Source organism: Amyelois transitella, chromosome 12 (assembly GCF_032362555.1).
Source record: "Amyelois transitella isolate CPQ chromosome 12, ilAmyTran1.1, whole genome shotgun sequence".
In the NCBI taxonomy this organism is placed as follows: Eukaryota; Metazoa; Arthropoda; class Insecta; order Lepidoptera; family Pyralidae; genus Amyelois; species Amyelois transitella.
This window is the reverse complement of record NC_083515.1, coordinates 6,616,334-6,643,239: the sequence shown is the minus strand read 5'-3', so window position 1 is coordinate 6,643,239 and position 26,906 is coordinate 6,616,334. Positions and strand designations below refer to the sequence as shown.

At 34.7% G+C, this 26,906-nt stretch overlaps 1 protein-coding gene across 1 annotated transcript in view; it reads left to right on the top strand.

Annotated features, from left to right (window-relative positions):
- The first annotated feature begins 1,362 nt into the window (after window positions 1–1,362).
- LOC106141564 (heme peroxidase 2) overlaps window positions 1,363–26,906 on the top strand; it is a 41,824-nt gene continuing 16,280 nt past the window's right edge. The window contains exons 1-3 of the mRNA XM_060946970.1: window positions 1,363–1,496; window positions 25,263–25,427; window positions 25,835–25,992. Coding sequence (XP_060802953.1) covers window positions 1,480–1,496; window positions 25,263–25,427; window positions 25,835–25,992 — 340 coding nt within the window. The 5' untranslated portion in view covers window positions 1,363–1,479. The remainder of the gene's footprint in view (window positions 1,497–25,262; window positions 25,428–25,834; window positions 25,993–26,906) is intronic.

Below are 26,906 nucleotides of genomic sequence, written 5' to 3'. Positions count from 1 at the left end.
TCACAAGTTTGTTTAATGATACTTTCGTAATTGACAACATTTCAAATTTCTGACATGTATTTTTTTTTAATTTATATAAATTTTATATAAACATAATTAAAACATTTTGTAAAAGTAAATCAGGCTTGTTAACATTGAGATCCTAGTTTTAAACATTGAGCGAGGAATATGTCTCTTTTTCTGAATGTAAATTCCATCATTAAGTCAAACAGATTACATACGTGTTCTTCGATTCTTGTATCAGTGTGACTCTATACCCCGAAAAGAATAGAAACGTGATATGCTAACAAATTAATGAGTACACAGCCTTATTTGACAAGTTTGTTCCTTATGTGGTCTAAGGTTTCCCAAATTCCCGAGGGAACGAAAATAGGTGGGATCTTACGTCTTACGTGAGCAGAGCCATATAAATCCTTGAGTTCTCACAAACTTACTTTGAGCCTAGTTGAAGCTGTGTGATTTATATTGAATAAATTATTGTGCACTTTCTTTGCCTGACGTTCTTACTCTATAATTATAAGTATATTATTATTTATTCTTACTCTATAATAATAAGTACAGTTCGCCTGTATAGAGTACTATACAGGCGAACTCCGAATCCTCCGTAGGTTTAGTAAGGATAAGCCCCAGCATGATGAAAACTGACATAATCTGGCGGACGTGATAAAACTCGCGTTTATAGACGTGACTTTGAGAAACTGATGCCAGAATGTACATTATAGTTAGACCTAATGAATACTAAATCTAAATTTATCTTCCTTCTAGAGAGGAACCATAGGGATGCAATTAACAATGATCTGGATTTGAATAAGTTGGGTTGTTACAGATTAAATCTACTTATATGTTTTAATAAATTTTACTCTTAAATAAGATACCTTAAGCCATCGGTCTACATTGTGAATTTGATAGCTTTTGTTGACTTCTTGATAACCAAGGTCAACGTGCAATGGTTTTATATCAAACTTGATTTTTACATTCTAAATGTAAGAAAGACAAAGGAGAAGACAACTATGTGTACTTGTATAACTAAAAATATAAACAACCAACTAAATGTATAAAAATAAAAAAGGAGGTTATGTTTATATTAATTCGCAAAAAAATAACCTTTACAACTAATTTAACTAAAATTAGCTAATTAAGTGTAAGAACGTTCAATTGCTTTAAACCTTTCATTATACTAAAGTAAAATAGAGCGCAAAAGTAGGACCCCATTGCGATCACGGTGTCAGTGGTGTTAACAGCGAAAATTGTATTTTATCATCGAATACGCAATCGGCGGAGTCGTCATCGACGAATGTAACTGCTTGATAACTTGCAACTTTCTCTGTGGTGGAGCGGCCCGCAGCCTCTCAGCGCCGCAGACGCGCGATCACTCCCGCGGCGAACGGCGCGCGCCTGCGGCTCCAACGATATACAAAGTTTAAATTCCGAACGTTGTAAAAGTTTTTGTTGTTTTGTTATCTGTTCACGACTATCAATATGGGAACTTGTGGAACGTAAGTTTTACTTTTTTTACAAAGTGCCAGGATGTGAATTTTAATAGGTCGAAAAGTTTCGCTAAAATATAAATGTCCTCGCGATTAAGTCTAGCAAATCCCTCTCGACTCAATGTAGGACAATGCCAGCCGAGGTTGCAAGTTCAACTCGTTTGAATATCACTAGTGTTTTGTGAACAATGTATTACATAAAACTTTGTCGGAGAATTTTCTACACAGGAGCTTCTTACGAAACCACGCTCCAAACATAACTAGTTGAAGTAACTTTCAACTGGAATCATTATATTGATCACTCAGATTTCGTTAGCGTAATCAAGACTTCATACTATTTTGGTCAGAACCAGAACAGGCTCCTACAAATTCAATTAAAATGTATTCGATGTGATCTGAAAGTAACTTCCTGATCACCTTGTTAATGTAACGATCAAAGTATTGGAGGTATATCTCCTAATTTGCTACTTGATAAAAATATCGCAATGTTGATCCTTTAAAAGTAATTTAAACTTACTAATACTCATTTATACTAACAAGGCAGAAAAAATAAGTCCATTTAATTAAGTACAACAAACAAACTTATATTTAGAAGAGCATTGCGCTCTATTTTTGACCGTGTTTATAAAAGTTCTAACATTTTAGCTAACTTGCCCTTGAGCACCTTTCTTCAGACAATGATTCTCTGCATTCTATTCGCCTCTTCCTGAATAATATTTCCTTAATTTTTCAACAATCCTCTTTATTTTACTAAAAAATATATGAATATCGCAGAATTACAATTTTATATCTGACCTCAATAATTAATATTTTCTCATGTTCCTACCCAAAAAGTATAAATTAAAATATTAGTTTAACAACATAAAGAATGTTCAAGAAGCCGAAAGTAAATGTCAAATTTACCTATCATAATATGACATACAATAGTGATTACAAAACTGTCGGTTATATCACACTTAACATCCGGACGAGAGACTGCGATGGTAAAAACCACATTTTGCGGTAGGGCTGTGAGTTGCGGTATAAAGAAACGTAGTGATTATATGCTCTTTAGTGTAAAACGAGTATAAAGACGGACGGAGTAGATATAGTACCCGTTTATTCGTAAGAAAATTGCTTAGCCATTTTACGGCACATAAGTATCACTTATCTTTCAGCTAAAGTCGCTACATATTAAAGGTAAATAAGTACCTTTTGATTTTAATAGCTAAAGAAGCAACCATGAATAAAATTTATTAATAAGGATATTTACATAGAAAACATATTGTGTGTACCAGGTATATATTAACTTGGGATTCTTCTATAAGGCTGGCAACCTAAAACTTACTTTGAATCTCAATTCCATTAAAAAGCTCGGTCTACCTTATAAGAGACATATATGTTTGCTTAGTGTAAGGTCCAAGTTTATCCATTCTCCACGCCCTCATATAGTTTCTAATCTTTTTGAAACCAAGTACATGACAGCCTCAACAAAATAAAAAATAGTTAAATAACCTATTATAAAATTCTTTTTTCATCATCTTTATATTATAACATTAGTTTTGGTTAAATTAAAATAAACTTACAACATCAGTGGTAAAAACTTTAGTTTCAACATATTATTTCAATGCCAACCCTTTATAACAGTTCACAAATAATATGTATGTTAGTATGTTGGTCACTAAGTTTTACATAATAATGACCTCTGCTTCTCTTTGACAATTTGTTTGACCGAGTGAAAAATCTTATTGACACCTCCAAGGCAAGCTAAAAACTAGGCAAATATTGTTCGCATAGTCATAACTATGTCGAGGGGATATATTATATTTTTCGCAGAACATATTTCTGTAACCGTTATTAACACTGTTGTCGTCATATTATATTATCTCATCTCATCAACTTTTATGGATTTGTAATTACGGATGTATGTACATTACTATATACAATTAAAAATAATTGGAAAAACTATAATAAAGCTTAATAGCGTATAATGAAAAACAAAATTTTAATGACAACTATATTAACACTTATTTTAAACTTTTAATGTTTACTTGATAAGTACAGTTTCAAAAGCTGTGAATTGTCTGTTATTTACAAAACAATATGTGTGTGTTATGTAATTTTAATTTTTATAAAGTTATACAGAGATTTTTCAGTTGCCTCTTACTTATTCAAAAATTTTAAATGACTTGAGTTTAATAATCATTTTCAGTATCTCTTTCTTTCCCCAAAATAATGCTAGGTATTTATAAACCAAACTCTTAGACACTTGCATTTTCTATTAAATGCTCTATCTTTGGCTTCAAGTTCTCCTCTAAATTGAATAGGTAAGTGAAAGACACAATAGACTTATGATAAAAAAATACCATTTATTTTTCGGCCGGCTATCATCCACAAACACTTCATACGCTTACCCGTAATAATATAGTATTTTCGCAAATACAGAATAAGGATACAAGTATATCCTCATTATTATAAAACATATTTTAGCATAAATGATGTGATCATACAAATACATGCGGCCATTCCATTAAATCATTAAATTATCGTAAGAGGAAAATAATCTTCCGAGAGCTTCATTCCTTAAAAATAAATATGCGCCATAATGAAGTATGATTTAAACGTGATGAGTAATTATAAAATAAGTATTCTTTGTTTAGTTTTATTATTGATAACCAGCGTAAATCGAAAAATCCGGTTAATTTCTATTCATGCGTGAATTCGTTAAATCCTCTCGTACTTAGTTTTCTTCACTAGATAGTTTCTCAGTTTCTAGTAAACAAAAATCTATTTGGGGACCAACTTCGATAAAATCGGTTTGATTTATTTTCTGTAATATCTATTTATTTATTTATTGTGGATAAAAATATGTTATCATATAATATAACATGGAAATAATTAAAGCCCACTAATAAGTAAATCCAAAAATAGCCTGATGCTAATCAGAAAACGTTGGTTTCTTATCATTCCATGAAGATTTAAACCCGAGACCTACTTTGTCACAGACACAAGAGCCACAGAGGCTGTCAAACTTATTATAATAACTTAATATAATTAGTACGAGTACAAATAAAGTTTCGCATAAGGGTCTCACAGTCCAACATTGTTATTTTCGAGCCATCAAACGTAATGTTGACGTAACGTCGCGCCCTCGAAGAATGCAGGCCGCAATTGCTACATGGATCACGCATTGTCAATGCGTCACATTGCGTAACTTTATCATTACCGGGCCTCTAACCCGAGCAGGTTATAAGATAGAAAGCATGACTCTTGGGTGGCCTAAAGTATCAACAGTAATAGCGAGTTTATCATTTCAAAAGGTCGTTTATTAAAGTAAAATTCGAGATCCCTATCGCTACCTAAGTCGCATTGTGTACCGAAATAGCTGTCTCTTTTGTAGTCTCATTAATATTGTTTGAAAAAGTATTTTCTTTCCAAGTATCAAATGTGATAATCTAGCTTTTAAGTTATAAATGGTAGAATAAGTCGGCAATATCTCTTAATAAAAATTCAGTTACCTTTTCATACTAAGACATACCTCTGTCTTAAGATAAGATGATTTACATTGGATCGAATATTTAAAAAACGACCATTATTTCTTTTAAATATTTCACTACATTACTACACCCTCTCAAAAGGTTTCGATTTTAAATTTATCTTGTGAATAATGTCATTTTCAATTCTAATCAATAAAATTACGAAGATTCCTCGTAATGCAATGCTATGCCTATTAAAGTTTTAATGTGATTAAGGTGTAAATACATAATATTGCATAAGGTAAGTGAGTGTCGCGTCCAGACCGCGTGATGCAAGCGGGGACCCTGCGACTTTCCGACTCTTGCGCAACACGCATGTTTTCGATTTCTTCCAGCCAGATTCACTTTCGTATGGATTCCAGTAAATTTTATTTAAACAGCCAAATTGCAAATATCGCACCTAGATTAGTACATCGTTAAATTCAGTTAGGCAAGGCAGGTTCCAGCAAAATGACTTGTTTGTTTCTTATATCTTCATAGCACAGAAAGTTACACAGATACAAGAAATAGTACATACTTATAAAAAAAAAATATATCACTTTCTATGGGGAACTTATCGATTTATATTTGAAGAAACAATTGACGTGAAATCTTTTATAGATTTAGTAATTATCCAGTAAAAAAAAATTTAATATATACATATGCAAAGTAGGTCCTACCTACAATTTTACTTTAGCGTGTACCTACAAACACTCATGCTACATCGTAATAATCACTTTATCCCTTATGGTGTAGACAGACAGCAGTACATACAGTAGGTACCTTTACCTATTTCCTTTCTACTTCACCACGTCATGTAGGGCGACGAAACAAACAAAATCAAGAAAAGGAAAGTGAAAAGAACAGGCAATTATTTTTGCATAATTTTCAAGTTGCACTCATGGTTGCATAAGTTTTAAAGTTATTCAAGCTTCACATAAAAATCATTCAACAAATCTTCTCAAAACTCAAAATAACATAGGTTCATAATATAATGTTCTAAAAACAAAAAAGCAGAACCTATGTAACAACCATTTTATGAATTGATCATTAAATGTTTTTTGTGAACATGAATTGGTAATTGGTACGAGTAAATAGCCATTACGTCCTTACTAATATTAAATCGAATACAATCTTAAAAATAATCTGTGTTTGTTTGTTTGGTCCGCTCTGGCACACAGGATTACATATTAGAAGGACTTAGTAACTTTTTATTAAAAAAAAAGTATGGGTTTTCCGATAAAAACGACAACATACGTATAATTAAATGCTTTGGTAGTAGAGTCTATTACAATATCCGTATACGGATGTTTCAGACCTTTCGAACAATAATCTGTAATTGCTTCCGGCAAATAATTACCTGGCAAGAAGATCTATAGTTATTATTACGACTCTAGACAGGACTAATGATAAGCAAGTGATTCAAATGACAATAGTTATAAAGACTTCATCTTTTACTTTTACATCTTGTAGGTATCTAGTTTTCAGATTGAATAAAAAATTTTTAAGGTCGTACTTATTTTACAGTAAAATTAGTAGTCGTTCGTCGCGAATTTAGACCTCGCGAACACTTTAATTTTTTACAAGATTCTGAATATCTCAAAAAGTACTTGACATTTTAATGTCCCACGAATTTGCAAATACCAGTGACAAATCCAAATACTTTTAAATTTTATTAACATCTGACCGGTTCGAAATTTATCGCATTACTAACATATATACATACAGAAAACCAAGTTTTCGTCTCAAGTTGATTGGTAGAAAAATGTAGATTGGAAAAGACACCGATAATAAAAAACATCATGAGGAAACCCACTTATTCAAACAACTGGATGTATTACAACCTCATTTAGGTTTCACTGCAAGGTTTTAGAGGACAGACAGGAGTAGCTTGATATAAAATCCTGATGAACGTGACGTGACCAGAACTTTCGACAGGAGGCTTATGATGAGGTTGAAAAAGAAGACGATCTAATAACCTCTCTCTACTCTGTCCCTACTAATAATGGTGGTTTGCATTATCAGCTGTTGGCTTTAAAATTTTTCTGTGACTTAACATATGTATAATACAAAATACTTTATTGATGATGAACAGTGTAAATAAAGATATAAATCTTTGTTTCTACATACAGTCTACTCTATCTTTATATGGAAAATTCTAAGAATCCTTTACATACGAGTGTACCTTATGCAACATGAAAAGCACTTAATAATGAATACAAAATAGATAAATATCGAAAGGTAAAAACCATAGTTCTATTACTCGAAACCTTCATGAAATAACTGAAGATGCAACTAGGAACAATGAAGTAGAATATTGGAAAAAGAAACAAAGGCTCAAATCCAGTCATACCAAAGTATAGTTTTTTAGAATAATTTTAGAACTTCAACTATGGACAGCAACCCTAAATAAATTCTAAGTAACAATTTAAACATTCGTGAATGCATCAATAAAATAACGTTACTGTTGTGTTTTTTTTTTTTCAGACTATTAAATAACAGTGAGCTCATTATAGCACAATAACACAGTAATATGAATTTCCTTCCTTCTACATTATATAACTAGCTATTGCCTGCGTCTTCCCCCGCTTAATATGAATCCCGTTTTTTTTATTTCACCAATAACTATCCCCACGGAGGTGGGACAAAGCAAGGAGGAAGAAGAATACCAACTATTGACAGCATATTTTATCTGTTGGACCATTTATAAGGTAGAAAAACGCTACACTCTTTTATCATCGTGTTCTCTAATGTTTCCGTGCCGTGTGGTTCCCGGCACTATTACAAAAAAGAATAGGACCACTCCCTCTTTCCCATGGATGTCGTAAAAGGCGACTAAGGGATAGGCTTATAAACTTAGGATTCCTCTTTTAGGCGATGGGCTAGCAACCTGTCACTATTTGAATCTCGGTTCTATCATTAAGCCAAATAGCTGAACGTGGCCATTCAGTCTTTTCAAGACTGTTGGCTCTGTCTACCCCGCAAGGGATATAGACGTGATCATATGTATGTATGTATGTATGTATGTCTCTAATGTTTCCGGTTGTACCCTTCACGATAATACTTTGGGACCCGGGGTCCGCCTAATATTGAAACATTATAATACATTTTTCTAAAAACCACAGATAAACAAATCAAATTGCAACTAGTTGGACAACCCAACAATTAAACGTCGTTTCAAACAACTAAACACACGGTTGGTAAAATTAAACAATTTATTAACATAAAACAACGTAGTTACTTCACGTTGAAGAGACCAAAATTAGTTAAAGTACCGCCTCTGGTTATGAAATAAACCACATAAAACAGACAACAATAATAAAATTTTATATTATTTCTTTACATGTGGACATATATGTAGGCTATAACAACCAATTTTTGGACTATAACAACGACAAGGAAAAAATAGTCTCTGCCTTCTCTTCTGGGAAACAAGCGTGGTTTACGTAACTATTATTAGGCTTAAGAAGTGATTCGAGACGTAGGTCTCCAAGTTATTGACTAATCTTGGTGGCGGATTGCAACCTAAAAGTACCCACGATCTTAAAAAAGTTATCGTTTAACGTACACATCCATCCATACATACATATTGTCATGTACGTCTATATACCTTGCGCGGTAGACTGAGCCAACAGTCTTGAAAAGACTGAAAAGCCACGTACAGCTGTATGACTTTGTGATGGAATTGAGATTCAAATAGTGACAGGTTGCTAGCTCATCACCTACAAGAAGAATCCCAAGTGTGAAAACCTATACCTTTACGACATCCATGTGAAAGGTGTGGTTCTATTCTAAAGTGCCGAAAACCACACGGCATGTCGGATTACCTAGTTTTTAGTTATTCTTAGTCTTCGGATTACCTAGTTATTCTTTGTTATTACTACTGAACTTATCGAAATAAGATTGTCTTGTTATTTTTGGTTGCCTTCTACAATCTTTCTACGCCATTGACTGTCCGTTTTTTAAGCTTTGTCATTAAAGTTGTTCTTATTTTAAAGAAGTTTTTATATATTTTACATACTTATGATAATAACCGAATCTATTAGATATCATGTGACTTTAAAAATACTCTGAAGGTCAACCTCACAATTAAAACAGCAAAAATTTTTTTACCGGTATCATCTGTCAAAGATATTTACTGTTATATAATGAAATACCCACATATTAACAGACACAGTATGTAATTATATTGACATTTGTCATAGGTATATTGAGTACTTACACCCTTATCAGTTACTAATTTTGTGCTTACTACCAACATGTATATTTATTCTGTAAAAATGAACAAATCTTCACTTGGATATTTTTCATTTAAAACAAGTTTTTTCTTCGATCTTTATAACTGTAGTGCACAAAACAAAATTTAAATTAAATACAGAGATAGAGTTGAACCACTATAAGGAAGAGAAAAGGCTACTTTTTATTGCGAAAAATAACCACGCGGACTAAGTCGCGGGCAAAAGCTACATCTCAAGAAATCAAGGCAAGTCTTTCAGTCAACCGGCAGTCAATAAATAAACTAGTAAATAAGCTGTGTATCTATTTGTCTTTGTGATATACATTGTTGTTCAAAAGACTTAAGAACGAAGACTACAAAGTAACAAACTACATTACCGGATATAGCGTAACTAAACCGCATAACATACATGCTCCGTCGTGTATTCAGAGGTCATGACTACGCGTAGGAAGTAATTATAGGCCAATCAACTATCTTAAACTATCGACAGGGTAATTACAGAACACATAAACAAAGGCCGGAACCACGATTAAACTATGGTATAGTTTTGGTTTGACTCTTTTGTACAGTGATGATAAAACTTCTATGAAATTCTTCGGATTCTCTCCTGCGGTGTATTTCATTTCAGTTTTCAACTCATTAATTACATTTTTGTAAAGAAATTCATAAAAGATCCGACAAAACAGAAAACATGTTTGCCCAATTTTATATTATATTTATAAAAATATTTTTAAATTTCTACTGCCTAATATCTATTAATAAATTTAAAATAATCTTATGACCACCAAGTAATTACATTCTTATAGATTTTTGCAATACCAGTGTTAACATTATCCTGTCCATCGCCAGGAAATATTTTCTCATAGGTATTTATTTTATAACAGGAAAACTCGTTCTTTTAAATCCATATAAAAAGTTCTTGTCATGTCGCTGCGTTAGTACGATAAAATAATTCTGTGATGTCGCGTTCGGTCACCCAGCTTCTTGAGCAATGATCTGTCGCTTCATCACGTGGTCTCAAGCAATCTTGCGTTATGTAATTACTATTAACACTTCGATTATAAAGATAACCGTGTCTTTTAATAGTCAACCATGTGCCCCTTAATGTGTGGTCATTGTAGTCGTGAGAAAGTTTTCTTTGAGCGTCGAGATTCCAGGTCTATTAAACCTTTGTAAAGAACTACTTTTTGTATTTCTGAGTACAAATGCCAATTATGTACATAACGTCTTTTTTGACGAAATGTTAACCAGTATCTTACTAATATTATTTACTAAAAATAAACATAATACCCGGCAGCAATACAAAAAGAATAGAACCACTCCCATGGATGTCGTAAAAGGCGACTAAGTGATAGGCTTTTAAACTTGGGATTCTTTTTTTAGGCGATTGAATAGCAACCTGTCTTTATTTGAATCTCAATTTTGTCATTATGGAAAACAGCTGAGTGTGGCCTATTACTCTTTTCAAGACCTTGGCTCTGTCTATCCCACAAGGGATATAGACGTAACTATATGTTTGTACAACCATAAATAACTGTTTAGTTTCTTGCTTCTTATTTTTTCTTGGATAAGAACTCTTGAATTATTTCTGAGTTTCAGTTGTTTATTAAAGTTTTCATTCAAAAATGTATTTTCCTTGACCTAGCGACATTAAAATTTCAAAATACTTCTTTCGATAACCAACTATAAACTAGGTACACATCTATGATTATCGTCATCGATTTGTGAGCAATCATTAAACATTCAAACGAACATCAGATGCATGGTTGCATCTACTTCCTTCAGAACTTCCTGCTATCATATGCGTGCATCTAATAACCACGTTTGACCAATAACGACTTAATAAGGGTCATAAAGTCACCTTTTATTCTTCCATAATGACTTCAAAGTTTAATGACACTAAACCCAAAGGCTGCAAGGTCACATTTGACTGACCACTTAAGTTAAACATTTAAGAGGTAATTACTGGATACGGTTTAATTTGAAACAAGATAAAATTACAGCTTTGTTAAAGCTTAAGCCCAGCTTCATTAAGATAAAATTGTCATTTTGTAATAAATTTAAAAATAGTGCAGGGTTCCCTGCTCAAGTGGTCATATAATAAACAAGAAGCCTATTTGGTATGAAGATAAGTGTCATATTCATCTTCTCTTCATTATAAACACCGATTTCATTTTCTGTGTAAATATAGTACGAATGGGATTATTCTTTTAATTGCTGTAATTATCTCTAGAAAATACTGATAATAGTACTGGTTTGGTGCGTTAAAATATAATTGATAATACAAATTCTGAACAGCAATACAGCAAATATTCTACGTTTAAATATAGAACCGTGAGAATCATTGTATATTCCTGCATGACTTCTTGTATTAATATTTTAAGGTACCGTACTACAATATAGTCTTTTTTCTGATGAGATAAATCTTTTTGTGATGTGCCTGGGATTTCGATGTTTATTTATTTAATGTGCTAGAGTGCGCTCTCGAACTTTTAGTATACACCCTTTGAACGCGCCGCTTTATTTTACTGTTCCTATCCCTTTTCATTCCGCACAATACGACAGTGACAACATATGTGGTTTCTTCGGAGCTCGACAACACTCGACGGCTTACGAATGGAGCCATAGAACATTTCAATTCAAATTTGAAAACTAGTGATTGAAGAAAAAATATGGCCGCAAATTGACCGCTCCGCTCATATAATAAAAATAGAAAAAGTGCGCATCTTTGAAACAAGAAGAACCCTGGCCAGGGCCCAAGAAGCCAATATACGAGAAATTAAGGTACGTGTTGTGCACTCCCGCTTCCCGCTTCTTCCTTTCACAATATTCTCTTTACCAAAAATCCAGCGACCTACATAATTGTTTTCCGCTATTCCATTTTGTGGTCCATTACGAGCCGCATAAAACCCGCTTCAAACCCGCTTCATGCGTATTGTTATTGACGAGATTTGTATAAAACCGCGATTTTCTGTAAGTAATCATAACCGCATTGCGCCGACATTCGGCCGGCTTCTGTGTAGAATCTACCTACACAATTAAATAAAAACGTCCGCTCACAGTACTCTCACACCGCTCACCGCTTATTTTGAATAAGATTTTGGTATTAAGTGTTTTATTTCGTAAAATACCTCTATCCGCCATCTTTTACCATGGAATCTAAACTCAAGTTGTTACAAGAGAAAAATAAGGTTCGCTTTGAACGTCTTTCTAAATTATACGAGGTAGGCAAAAATTTGTCGCCATCTACTACCGAATTGCGCTCGATTGAGACTTTTATGTCCGATAGTCAAACTGTAGACATATTGCGTAATGATTTCATGCAAACTTTGGATGAAATTAACCTATTACACATGGAATTAGATCCCAAATTCCAACCAAATTATAAGTCACTTTCATCATTTGAAGATATTTATGCTCGTGTTGTAAGGTTCCGTGTAAATCTAAAAGGTAAATCCGTTTCTTCGAGTGCAGTTCCGCAAACAACGAATAAGGCTCCCTTCAAACTAGCTCCGCTTAATATTCCTAGCTTTGACGGAAAAATTGAAAATTGGCCCGTTTTCTATGAATCTTTTAAAGCTAATATACATTGTAATCCAGATTTAACAGATTCTCATAGAATTCAATATTTAGTTGGAAGGCTCACCGGAAATGCATTAAAAATTATAGCAGGCGTGATTCCTTCTGGCGAAAACTATAAGTCCATTTGGGACAGTTTAACAAAGAAATATCAGGATAAGAGAGCCCTAGGTTCGTACTATGTTTCCACGTTGCTTAATATTAAAGCCGCTTCAAATAACTAGGTCGCATTAAATAATTTCATAGATACATTTGACGCTGCCGCCGCTGCACTAAATCAATTAAAAATAGAAGATACTTTTGATTTCATTTTATTTAATTTAGCATTCCGCAAATTAGATTCAAGTACCGCTCAGGCGTTTGAAATGACTGCTAGAGATAAAATAATTCCGAGTTATTCAGATTTAGTTGAATTCATTAAAAGTCAAGTAAAAATATTAGATCGCACTACTAATAATAATAATTCATTCAACCGCATTAATCAAAATAACAATGCTACTATTAATAATTCAAACCGCTCCCGCCATACAGTCCATTCGTTCGTAACCCGCAATAATAATAATATCGACAACCGCTCTGTATGTTCGATGTGTAATACGTCTGAACACTTTCAGCTTTATACTTGCCCCGCATTTAAATCTTTGTCACCGAAAAATCGCCTTGAATTTATTAAATCGAAAGTAGGGTGTGTAAACTGCCTTAGCTTGACACATTCCGTGTCAAAATGTAATTCGAAGTATAAATGTAGACAATGTGGAAAAAGTCATCATTCTTTGTTGCATTTAGATTCATCCTCAAATAAAAACTCACCTTCTGCGTTATTTCGAGATTCGTTCACTAGGACAACCATACAAGACAGCGCTGCTTCGGCTGAAACTGGTACAGAGAATTGCGCCTCCACCTCCGCGGCATCGATGCCCGTTATTAGCAAAGATCGCGAGCACGTATCGCTTTGCGCTCGCTCACCTGACCTAACGAATGTTCTTCCCTGTACCACGTTAACTTGTCATAACCGTACTGAAGTGCTTCTTTCTACCGCCAGTATTTACGCGTATAATAATGATAAGAATATAAAAGAAACTGTTCGATGTCTTATTGATAATGCTTCACAGAACAATTTAATTACTTTAAACTGTTGCAAAAAACTTAATTTGAAAATTATTCCGCTGTCAAATTCGACTTTAAAGGGTGTTGGTTTGACTTCCCGGCCTGTTATAGGGTATGCTAATTTTACTATTTCTGCAAAAAATAATAAACAAACTTTTAACTTAACCGCATTAGTCATAGATTGTATTACCGATCGTCTTCCTATAGATTATATTGACACATCTATTGTTAGGCATCTGGTAAACATACCGCTTGCAGATCCATTCTGGCATATTCCTGGTGAAATCGAAATTGTCCTAGGAGCAAAGTTATTCCCATTCTTACTTCTTAGTGGAAAAGTCATTGCACCGCCAGCTCCGCCCGCTATTGAAACTGTTTTCGGATTTGTTTTCATGGGTGACGCCGCTGCTAATACCGCTTCGTCAGTCATTGGCGATATAACCGCAATTCAGTCTTCATCTTCCGCTTCATTTCTTACTTGTTTTGAAAAAGGTATAGATGCCTCTCTTTCTAAATTCTGGGAATTAGAGGAAGTTCCTGTGAATAAATTTCTTAGTCGTACTGATGAAGAATGTGAACAAATTTACGCTTCTACTGTCTCTCGCGACTCATCTGGTCGCTATTGCACCGTGTTACCATTTGCTAAGGATCCCAGTAGCTTAGGGAACTCGTACACTGTTGCTCATCGCCGTTTATTGGCACTGGAACGCAGACTTAGCGACACAGATTTACGTGTGAGCTATAACGCCGCTATCATGGATTACATAAATAACAAATACTTAGATCCAGTGTTACCATCGGACGAGTCTGATGGAGGTTATATAATTCCTCACCACCCAGTTGTCAGATTGGACAAACAGACTACTAAAGTCAGGGTTGTTTTGGACGCAAGTGCTCAATGTCATAATGGTGTATCTCTCAATGATATTTTACACACTGGACCCAATCTTCAAGCTGATTTATTTTTATTATTACTTAATTTTCGTTTATTTCCAGTAGCTTTAACTGCAGATATAAGGCAGATGTATCTTCAGATACTTGTAACTGAGGAACATCAAAAATATCAAAAAATACTCTTTCGATTTGACCCTTCTGAACCGATTCGTATGTTCAAGTTCAACAGAGTGATGTTTGGACTTAGGTCGAGCCCATTTGTTGCAATGCGCACAGTTCGTCAACTTTGTAATGATGAACGTTCTAATTTTCCTGTTGCAGCAGCTATAGCTGAAAAGGAGCTCTATATGGATGATTTAGCTAGTTCAATTTTAAATGAATCAGATGCTGTCGATGCTTCCACACAGTTGATTAAAATGTTTAAATCAGGTGGTTTTGATTTAGTTAAATGGTCGAGTAACTCTAAAATGGTACTTGATAATATTCCGCTACCGCTAAGACTTTCACAACAAGTAGAATTTGATAAATCCGCTTCTCTTAAAATATTAGGGCTGGAATGGCAGCCGGAGAGTGACACATTTGTTTTTAAAATAAATAACGATAATCGCTCTTGTACCAAACGTTCTATACTTTCTTCAATCGCCCGCTTATGGGACGTGTTAGGTTTTGCCGCGCCTGTAATTGTTTATGCTAAACTTCTAATTAAAGAACTTTGGCTTCAGAAGGTTGGATGGGATGAAGCACCTCCGACAAATATATCCGCTATGTTTATTAAATTTAGAGAACAATTGCCACTTCTTGCTAATTTAAAAATTCCGCGCCATCTGGCTGTAGCTCAGGGTTCTAAGGTTAATATAGTTGCTTTCGCTGACGCTAGTATGAAAGCGTATGGCTGTGTTGTTTTCTTACATGTTACCGATCTTACTGGTAACATATGTGTCCGCTTGGTTTGTGCAAAGTCAAAGGTTGCGCCAGTCAAAGTAGTTTCACTTGCCCGCTTGGAGCTCTGTGCTGCCGTCATAATGTCTAAGCTAACTAAATTAGTCTACTATACTTATTCAGCGCGCACGCCTATAGATAATGTTTATGCTTTTTCAGACTCAAAAATAGCTCTTTCGTGGATTCATTCATCTCCACATCGGTGGAATATTTTTGTCAGCAATCGTGTTGCCAAATGTCACGAGAATCTAGAGCCTAAAAACTTCTTCCACGTCGCCGGAGTTCAGAATCCCGCAGACTGTCTGTCGAGAGGTTTATTACCTGAACAATTACTCACGCACAAATTATGGTGGAACGGTCCTGAATGGTTAATTACGCCTGTGCCACAGTGGCCGATAGAATCTTTTCAGCCTGAAAAATGTGAAGACTTGCCAGAATTTAATAGTAAAACGCTTGTCGCAACCGCTTCTCATGGTGTAGAATTGTCTCCTCTTTGTTCTCTATCGTGCAAAGTTTCTTCATGGAATAAACTGTTAAGAATAATTGTATATATTTTACGCTTTGTAAGATTATTGCCCCGCTCTAAAAGGTTAGAGACCTCTCATATAATTACCGCTGAAAACTATTTGCTTCGATCAGTTCAAATCGCTCATTTTACACATGTCATAAATGATCTGAAAAAGGGTAATATACCTTCTGCCCCGCTTAATAAATTAGACTTATTTATATCGGAAGATAAATTAATCAGAATAGGAGGTCGATTAACTAATTCAAACTTACCATTCGAAGCGAAACATCCTATTTTACTTCCTAAACATGATAATGTTACTTACTTGATTATAGACTATTTTCACCGCGTACATTGTCATACTGGTGCCGCTCTTCTTAGCTCTTTGATTCGCCAAAAATATTGGATAGTATCATCTCGATCTGTTATACGGCAACGAGTACATAATTGTAATTTTTGTTTTAAAAATTCTCCTTCGCATCCAACTCCTAAAATGGCGAATTTACCCGCATTTCGTGTTCAAGAGACAAAAGCTTTCGTTCATACTGGCGTGGATTACGCTGGGCCTATTAACATTACTATTTGTCGACGTCGTGGTCAGCGAAGTCAAAAGGCATATATTTGCCTATTTATTTGTTTAGTGACGAAAGCCGTTCATATTGAACTTGCCTCGGATTTATCTTCTATTACATTTCTTTCTGCGTTTAAGAGATTTATATCCCGTAGGGGTCCAGTTTCTCATCTATATTCCGATAATGGAACTAATTTCGTTGGCGCTAAGTCTCATTTGAATGAGCTTTATAATTTTTTACTTTCTTCAGATTATAATGATTTACTCTCAAGCGAGCTTGTAAATCGCCGCATAGAATGGCATATGTCTCCTCCTCGCGCTCCGCATTTTGGAGGAATTTGGGAGTCAAATATAAAAAGTTTGAAGACTCATTTGTACCGCATTATTGGCAATCAACTACTTACATATGAAGAGCTTTTAACAGTATTAACACAGATTGAAGCAATAATGAATTCACGACCACTCTGCGTACTACAGGAAGAACCGCATCTTGAGCCTTTAACTCCCGCGCACTTTATTATGGCTTCTCCACTACAGTACTTGCCACTCGCACCTGTATCTTCTACGCCGCTAGTTACACGTAAATCGCTACTCGATCAAATGATTCGCTCATATTGGAAAAGATGGCATTTAGAGTACTTGAATAATTTACAGGTTCGTCAGAAATGGTTGAAAGATGTAACGAACGTCAAAATTGGTACTGTAGTGTTGATACATGAAGATAATGTTCCCCCATTACGATGGCCAATGGGAATCATTGATAAAACTTATCCAGGTGCAGACGGTACTGTGAGAGTAGCTTTAGTTAAAACTCAAAATGGTGTTCTTAAAAGACCAATCGTTAAATTAAGTCCATTGCCGTCGCAATAACAATACCGCATTTTCTTAATAATTTCTTATTTTATGAATGTTATTATATTATTTTTTCCGCTTTAGTTAATATTAAAATCCACTACTATTTACGCTACTCTATGAGTGATTTCCTTTTATTTTTCTTTTGAGAAAGCGATGTTTCTCAAGGCGCCGGAGGATGAACGCGCCGCTTTATTTTACTGTTCCTATCCCTTTTCATTCCGCACAATACGACAGTGACAACATATGTGGTTTCTTCGGAGCTCGACAACACTCGACGGCTTACGAATGGAGCCATAGAACATTTCAATTCAAATTTGAAAACTAGTGATTGAAGAAAAAATATGGCCGCAAATTGACCGCTCCGCTCATATAATAAAAATAGAAAAAGTGCGCATCTTTGAAACAAGAAGAACCCTGGCCAGGGCCCAAGAAGCCAATATACGAGAAATTAAGGTACGTGTTGTGCACTCCCGCTTCCCGCTTCTTCCTTTCACAATATTCTCTTTACCAAAAATCCAGCGACCTACATAATTGTTTTCCGCTATTCCACCCTTAAACCACATACTCCAACCTTTATGCCAAAATTAAAATCTCTTTTGAAACTCTACTTTTTGGCTTGTGCATTCAGTAGTAAGTCAATAAGTTAGTGTCCTCTTTTATATAGTTGAGTATACAGATGGATTTTTAAGTATTGTTGAGTTATTACCTATCTAATAACACAAGTCTGGACCTTGTTTGGGCTCAAAATTGTCCCGTTAAGTAATTTTAATTTGTCCCGTACATATTTTAAGCCCTAAGATGACAGCCTCTTGTCGTATCACACATTAAAATGAGCTACAGCATTGTAAACGATTAAGTAACCGTGTTTCCCCTCGGTAAATTTTCGCAAGAGTCGTTGCCACACCAAGAAGTCAGGCTAATTGCCGTGAGCCGGAGGACTTTTATCCAATATTCACGCTGTTCGTTCGGTATCCAATGCAATTCGGCAGGGTTATGTTGAACTATCACGTGATAAGTTCGGTTGCTCGTAGCTGGGTGGTGATCGGCCGTGACCGATCGATGATTGTCTTGGGTTTCCGCAATTTGGACTATCGGTGTTTATCTATAAACTACGAATATACACGAACAGCTCTGGTACATGATACTTATTTGTTCTTAAAAATTTACGGCTAAAATTACGTACCTACATGTATATTTCTTACATCGAAACATGTTTTTTGTTGGATAACTAACTACTCGTATATAATGTAATTCTTGAATTCAATTCTCATCTGCATGAAATGCAATCATTCATTTTATTATCTTTATAAAACGCTGTCAATTTTTTGGGTTATTGTTACGGATAAAGAGGTTATTTATTACCAAGACTATGGTGCAATTCACACTAAAAAAATTATCAGATAGTCGAATTTAACCCTTCTCAAGATTAAACTTCAAATTGTAGGTACCATTATCATTAAAGAATATAATAACAATTGCTTCATCTTTTAGGATAATTGCCATGTCACATACATCTTCCCACGTCTTTGCGGCCAATGCAGCATTTACATACATCTCCATACATATTGCATATCTTACAGCAACAAGGGTTGTCAAGTTATATATGCGTAAAAAGACCGAACAACCTTCATTGTTGAGAATTTTACATCTTAGTACTATAAAAAAATCATTCTTTATGCCGGGGCGAACTAGCATCAGCGTTATCGTAAAATTCCGCTTATTTGCATTTCCATGAAATTCGGGAAACTCTCTCTTAGTGCAACCTTATAAAAAACCTACATGCCAAATTTGTAATGTGTACACTGAGTGGTTTGGGTTAGTACAAATGGTTATAGTTATGATTTGAACTGTATATGTCCTGTCCAGATGCTAATCCATCTACCTGAGATTTTGTCCAGTTGCGACTATGTCCACTTGCTCTTTTATGTAAATTGCCGCACAGGCAACCAAATAACCTAAGCCTAGCTTAATCCAGACGCGTGACAACCCTAACTACAACTATTGGGACTCACGTGATGGCGGCTCGGTTGCCCAAGACCCGCATACGAACGTAAACATGATAGTTACGTCACCGACGCAGACGCATGCGGAAATATTCGCGTGCGAAAACTTATTTTATGTCGGCCCATTTGTTAATTAACTTTATTTTGGGTTGATATTATTATGAGTAAACAGTGGAGCGTCGGTGGTCCACGGTAAGATTTGAACGAGTGGGGCCACAGGTTCAAATCTTACCTTGGCCATGTACGCCAATGACTCTTTTCTGAGTTATTTACATTAGTTTGACTGCTGACCAAAGCTCTTACAGGAAAATTATCATCGGGAATACTGCACATTCATTCACTGCAACTAAATTTAACCATAAAAAAATGAGTTAGGACCAAGACTGCGTCTCACCGAATTCAGGATCATGGTCGTAATGGCGCACCCCGGGCCACTCTTCAGAAAGGTGAAGAGTTACCGAGACTAACTCCAGGAGAAAGAAGATATTTTATGGTAAACAATCAAATGAATATCGCCACGATTATCAGACTTTTAAGATCGTTTGACCTATCCGTAGACATTTAAATTCTACAAATATGTGAAGCAGGTGGCACATACTATGTTTTTATCTTCGCTACCAGGCCGGCACGGAGACAAAAATAACACTAAACGGATACGAAACCTGATCAATAAATATTAAAACACACTATCTTCAATTAGTTAATTAACTTAAATGGAAACGCCATGATATCTTTATTTTATTTATTATAAGAAGGTACCTAACATGTTCCTTATGAGAAGTAATCAAAGGAATAGTATGAACAACTTTATTTCTTCTAGTTTTTATCAATGCTCAGATCAGGGTCAGAAACTGAACATCATTTTATATATTATGTTCTCGTACTTAAGCTTTAAGTGATTTTTCTGTAAGTACGTATATATCTGAGGAATCCAAAATATATAAAAAGATTGTTTGGAGTTTAAAATTCATTGCCTTATATATAGTTTCTATTTTACTATTCATCATTGTTTACAAACTTAGATCAAAGATAATTTAGCAAACCTAAAATCATTTATCATTTATTCAAGTTTTTATACTATCTAGGTATTTCAGAATCCCTTAATTTCCTAATTCTAAACCTTTGTCTATGCTTTTTTGTTCACATTGAATGTCTTTATAGATAGACAAAAACTGTTGGAAAATTTCTTTGTAAAGTTTTTGTATTGAACATTTTTACTTTCGTGATAAAATCAAAAAGCAGATTTTCTTATTTCCTTGGTGTTAATATCCAACTTAACACATAGTTACATCTACAAAAAAAAGGTATCGTTGTTTAATGAAAAAGTGTTCTTATTTTTCTTAGATGAAAAACATTGTAGTAGAAGCCCCCATAGGTTGCCAAACCAACATGTGATTTCAAGTCTATTTACGAATGTTGATATAAGGCATGTCTTTTCTCTCTTTCTGAAGTTTTAATGCATGTCAGAATAAGTGAGAGAGGGAAGATAAAACATATGTCTGGATATTGTGAATAAGCCCGTAGAACATTATATCATATTGTCTTTCCTGTATTTGAAATAATAAATGGATAGCGAAATGAAGAATTGAAATAGGAGAGGTAAGCAGTGACGATATCTTTCTACTTGCCACAATTCCTGCACACATGCCTACTTCTTTTGTTTCATTTTGTTTCATTCATTCAATCTCGACGATTTATTCGCCAGGACGTCCCCGATTTGATCAAGGTAGGTACATTCGCCTTGGCATTCCCCTTCCACCGTTCCTATTCACACTATGCACTCATACTTCTCAACACAACAGATAAGAACAGGTGTCAAAAAGAATGAATGCAAAACAATTCACAAAACGAAACAATTATGTAATAGTTGCCAACATTTATCGATAAAATATGTTAATTTTTGTCACGAAAATATTTCCTCCGTCGCGAATCATCGCACATATTAATTATACCTCTACATAACATAACATATAATGTATATCACATGGAGACGAGCAGGATGTGTTCGGTTCGGCAAAGGTCGACCGGTGTCCGCCTCGTGAGGTCATCGCGTTCCAATCAGCTCCTTGTTCCGATTTACTGTTTTTATCGCTTTTTGTCTAGATACTTATGACTAGGTCTGATTCGAATGCTTGCATAATTAAAAATATTTCTATTTCTGACCCACGCTCCAATGTTTAGCCGAAGGTGTAACTAGGAGCACGGAGCAAAGCATAGAGATATGAAAGATAAAATAAGATTTTGTATAAATAATATTTCAACATTGGGGTTGAACCACTGTTCACAAGTAAGCACTCTTAAGGTGCAGATAAAAAGGCCGCAGGTGTGATGTGTTTGACAAAAGGTTGGTTGGTTGGCTATCATAGAAATAGGAATATACTAATATTATTCTGATTCCTATTAACCGCTATGTTATTGAGGAGGGCCTTTACAATTACAAAACGTCTGACTCTGTAACCGTGCACGTGTTATAATTTTATTCCTTGTTAAATACCTCACCCACATTACCACCAAATTCGAAAACTGCGCAAACGCATTGTCTCAGGTCCGTAAGAAAACAATGTCTTGTGTCACGACTCACGTGCCCCATCCAGCGGCTATTACAGCTGTAATTTCGCCATATGACCTTGTCCAACATACTACGGTATCCATTTAACCATTCAGACCTGTGGTCACGTACTCTTGGCGAATTATTCGGCGTCCGACGCACTTTCGCTTTACTAATGTCGATTGACGCCCGTTTTTCGATTGACATTGCAACAACATTTACGTTGCTACTTAAACCCCACCATAAACTTGCGAAGTATACAACATTCATAAGGATATGGAAAACTCGAGCCACAAACCTTAAGATAAAATGCTAAATATTATTTTAAAAAAGTTCAACTAAATGAAATAAAAAAATTAAACTAATCGAAGGACATCCCTATAGAAAAGGCTTAAAATATATCTATTCATCGCGATCCTTCCTCCTGAAATTATTGATACTTATTTTTTCTTAAAACTAGGTTTTAATCATAAAAACAGAACCATGACGCACACCACACAGTCTAAGGACACGACTAAGGACGTCTATGCACGTCCTCGACACCTGTTGAGGACGTCCATAGACGTTACATACGCGACCTTCGCCTTCCTGACGAAGGCCATGATGCAGTCTAGAAATAAAATTGTTATTTTGGAATAATAGCTTTTTCATTTATAGTATATTTCTTTGAATAACGCGGGGGACAATTAATAAACTTATCTTGCAATCACAAGTTTTTGTAGAATGATTTCAACATCATTAATCAACTTATTGGCCATAGGACAGCTTAGCCATAGGACAATCAGTAAATCTGATTTTGAAAAAGAAAATGGATAGGTAGTATATATAAAATCATTCATTCTAACTATGTGGGCTACTCGTAAAGCATTTGTAAGAGGCATAGGTCATACAAATTTCCTACAGCCAGATAATACTTCAATCGGTGAAGCCGCTAGCAATACTTAGTGCTCCTATGTACTTTAAAAGGACATTAAGATAGTTAATATCTATTGTATGGTGAAAGCTATTTTGACATTTCAGTTTAAACGAAATAGCCTACCAACGTAGATATGTACTACTGCGCATGTAGCAGCTGCTAAGCCTACCGGTTTAAACTCAAGTTAAATTACTTTTAATTTAAGTTAGAAAACGCCTTCGATATCTCATGTAATTTTCCTATACAATACTATCGTGATATGATTAATAAACGATTGCAATAGTAGTATATTTATTACTGGATAGAACAAATGACTTTTTATTACAAATTCTCTCAAAAATTTCTGACCTATTATTGAAACTCAGAATTTTGTCCAATTAGAAATAATGAAACTAGTTAAACACGTTTCGGTGTACAACTTTAATCAGGTATGTAAAATTAATTAAGAGACCCTTACTTCCTACTTATTGTTCTCATTTTAAATAACGGGAATGACAAAATAATTTGTTTTGGAGCATAGCACAATTAATTAAAACTTCAAAGGTCAAAGATTGTTCTAAACGCGAGCAACGGGTTGGTTATAATAGTTAACTATTTATCAACTTGATCAACTTTTTTGTACAATGTCAATGACATGAGCCGAGAAAGTATTCCGTCATTTCCAGTAGTGTCATAAGAGATCCGATAAAAATGAAAGCAATGCATGTGGTGAGCTTGTGGTTCAGATCACAAATATGTAATTGCGCGGTTAGGTGATGAGCGAAGACGAAAAACGTTGCTAAACGTTTGATAAAATTAAAATTATAAACATGTATCTTTCTAACGTACTCGTAATACATTATACATAATAAATAAAGTATCATTGGAAGCAATTCTCGTTGCATTCTCAGCTGTTGTTGCAACACGACAGCACGACAATTTCTACTTAATATAGTTATTTTTATACTTTGAAATAATTTGGCGAAGTTCGTGCCGTATTTCGCACGGCTGTAGTTTAGTTTGACTCAATCAAGAGTTGGGAAGATTAATTAGTTCTTTAAAAAGCTTTTTTTAAAGGCAAGTGATTGGCAAAACCTGAATGATTCAATAATAAATACTTATTGCATGGACAGTTCCTGTCCTGTCCTATTAAAACTTTGATTGATCACAATAATAGGTATGTATTTTTAATGTACGATATAGACGGCATAGATTACCTATATAGATTTTTGTCTTATGCCCAGTTCCTTTTTTTCTTATAGTGTATATATACCTTTTACTTTTAACATGTTACTCAAAGTAGTTTGTAAGCAATTTCATCGTTTTTACTTGTTTTTAATATTGCATGGTGGCAAAGGTAAAATTTATTCTTAAAATGTACCTACCGTTAAATTAAATGTACGTTGATTTATTTTTTATTTTTATTTATAATTTTACCTTTTGAAAGACGGCAGATAGTAGATACATTATATAAATTCATTGACATTATTAAATTTGGCATCAGTTCAATGCAATGTTTAACCCGCACATAAGCATAACATCGATACAATCTGTAGAATATGTAATGTACATACTAATAAAGAGAAAAAAATATCATCCATTATGTATATATTAAAGTCAGTTTAAATTTAATGATTACAAACTAAACCTACTGATAAAAAAAATATTATGTATAAATTATATAGAATTAACAGTAAAGACCTTCATGAAAATATTTACATTAAAAATACTGGCCACTTCATATGAAAATAGATGATCGGAATCTGAAAAATGTTTTCAAAAGACTTTTTGGCGGGAAACATGAAGGGAAACATCATTCTCTTTGTAATTGGTGTAAAATATTTAGGTATATTTAACTAGCTTTCGCCCGCGGTTACACCCGTAAAAATACCCTTTTTTTCTTCACTTCACCGTTGTTTACACTAATAGTTATGAAAAAGGATATGAAACACATATAGTGTATTAAGTGTAGAAAGATTACAATGTGAGTATGCGGCGATGCCAAAATTGATTCGATGACTTAGTCAGAATTCTATTAGTGAATATTAACAATAGTGTAGATGTAAATAATATATATATTAAGTATCTTCAAACAATTCCTGTTTCATTTAAAATACTTATCAAAGTTATTTTTTATTGTTTCAGGTTATGGCGGAGATTTCTGCTCGTAATGGCCGTGTTAGCAATGCAGACATACGCACAGAAAAGCAAAACAGAAGAAAGCACACAAGCAGTCCCGAGCGACCTTAGAAGAGTCGTCAGCGAGGCATTAGCATTAGAAAGAAGATATCTCCAGGGCGCGCGGGATATGTAAGTAATCTTCCTTTTTCATTTGTTTTATTTTTTTATTTAGATCACTATTCAGTTAATCACACAAAACGTCTAATCTTAACGGTCCTATTTAGAGGGAAATAAAATCTTGATTGGACACATACACAAAACCATGCTACTTTCTCGGTGTGGTAAGCAGTGACTACATCTTTTCACCTGCCACGATCCCTGCATACCTCCTTTGCTTCATCCACATTCACTCAAGGGTTCTCTTGACCTGACGTTTCGCCAAGATGTCATAGATTTAATCCAGGTATGTTCGTCATGGCCGTTCCCTTCCAACGTTCCTATACTTTCCTTGCTTATTTGCTCGTGCTTGGATCATTGTTTTTATATCAAATGTAAGTACCTATTCGCAAGTCTCAAACATTTTTTCATTGTTTTAGACAAAACTGTACAGCGGAGCTGGATGAAGCTAGCACAACGCCTTGCCCGCCAAGCAAGTACCGGAGCGCCAGTGGGGAATGCAACAACGTGAGGCACAGGCCCTGGGGAAGGCGGGGAGATGTCTTCCTGAGGATGATGCCTGTCAATTATGCTGATGGTAAGTTTATGTAACTAATTTATCATTAATATATAACAAATATCCGTTTTTTTTTCCTTCACGTAAGTATTTTTGGTAATCCTCTAAAGTACTACCAATTTACCAATTTTAGCTTCTTACAGCCAAAAGTTTCGGCTGTGCTTTAAACTGGTGTTAGTAGTATAGTAACGGATATAGTGCTATTGATTCCAGTTATCATGTAGGGCTTTCTGTTGAGAATGTAACAACATGAAAAACAGCTCTGAGGAAAACGAAGAGAATTTTTTTTTATTGTGCTGCCTATTCCATGTGCTGATGGGAAGTATATGTCACATGATGATTAAAGGTATACTTATATTATCTTAAGCTTTCGAAAAATCCTCTCTTAGTGCTCTCCAGAACGTTTTCTGGTTAAGAAACCTACTTACATGCCAAATCGCAGTCCTCTGTGCGTTGATCGATATCGATAAGGCACTGAGCCGTTGGTCCCGTTTGCCATCTGGTAGACTCCATTCTCCGTAAGAAATACCAGATGGGATCCGGCAATGTGAAATTCTGGCCTTGGAAAAGATTGAACATCGTCATTTTCTTAACAGGTTTCACAGGAAGTTTCGGCAGGAGAGTAATAGCCTAATGTTTATTGCTAGGGTTTGGGGCACCTAAAGAGTACCTTTATACTAAATACATCATAAATTGGATACACTTTAGCATCTTTCGGGCATAGCGCGAAAATAACAAGAGACTGAGATAACAACTAAATTATTAGGTATAGTAGGTACACTATCTATCGCCTAATAGAAAGTGAGAAATTTAAAAACCAATTAGATTTTCTAATGAGTAAGGAATATTTACACGTACCTACTGGCAGCCGAACGGCTGTAAAGGGGCCTTAAACAACACAAAAAATCAAATAGACACACACAATCACGGTTTTT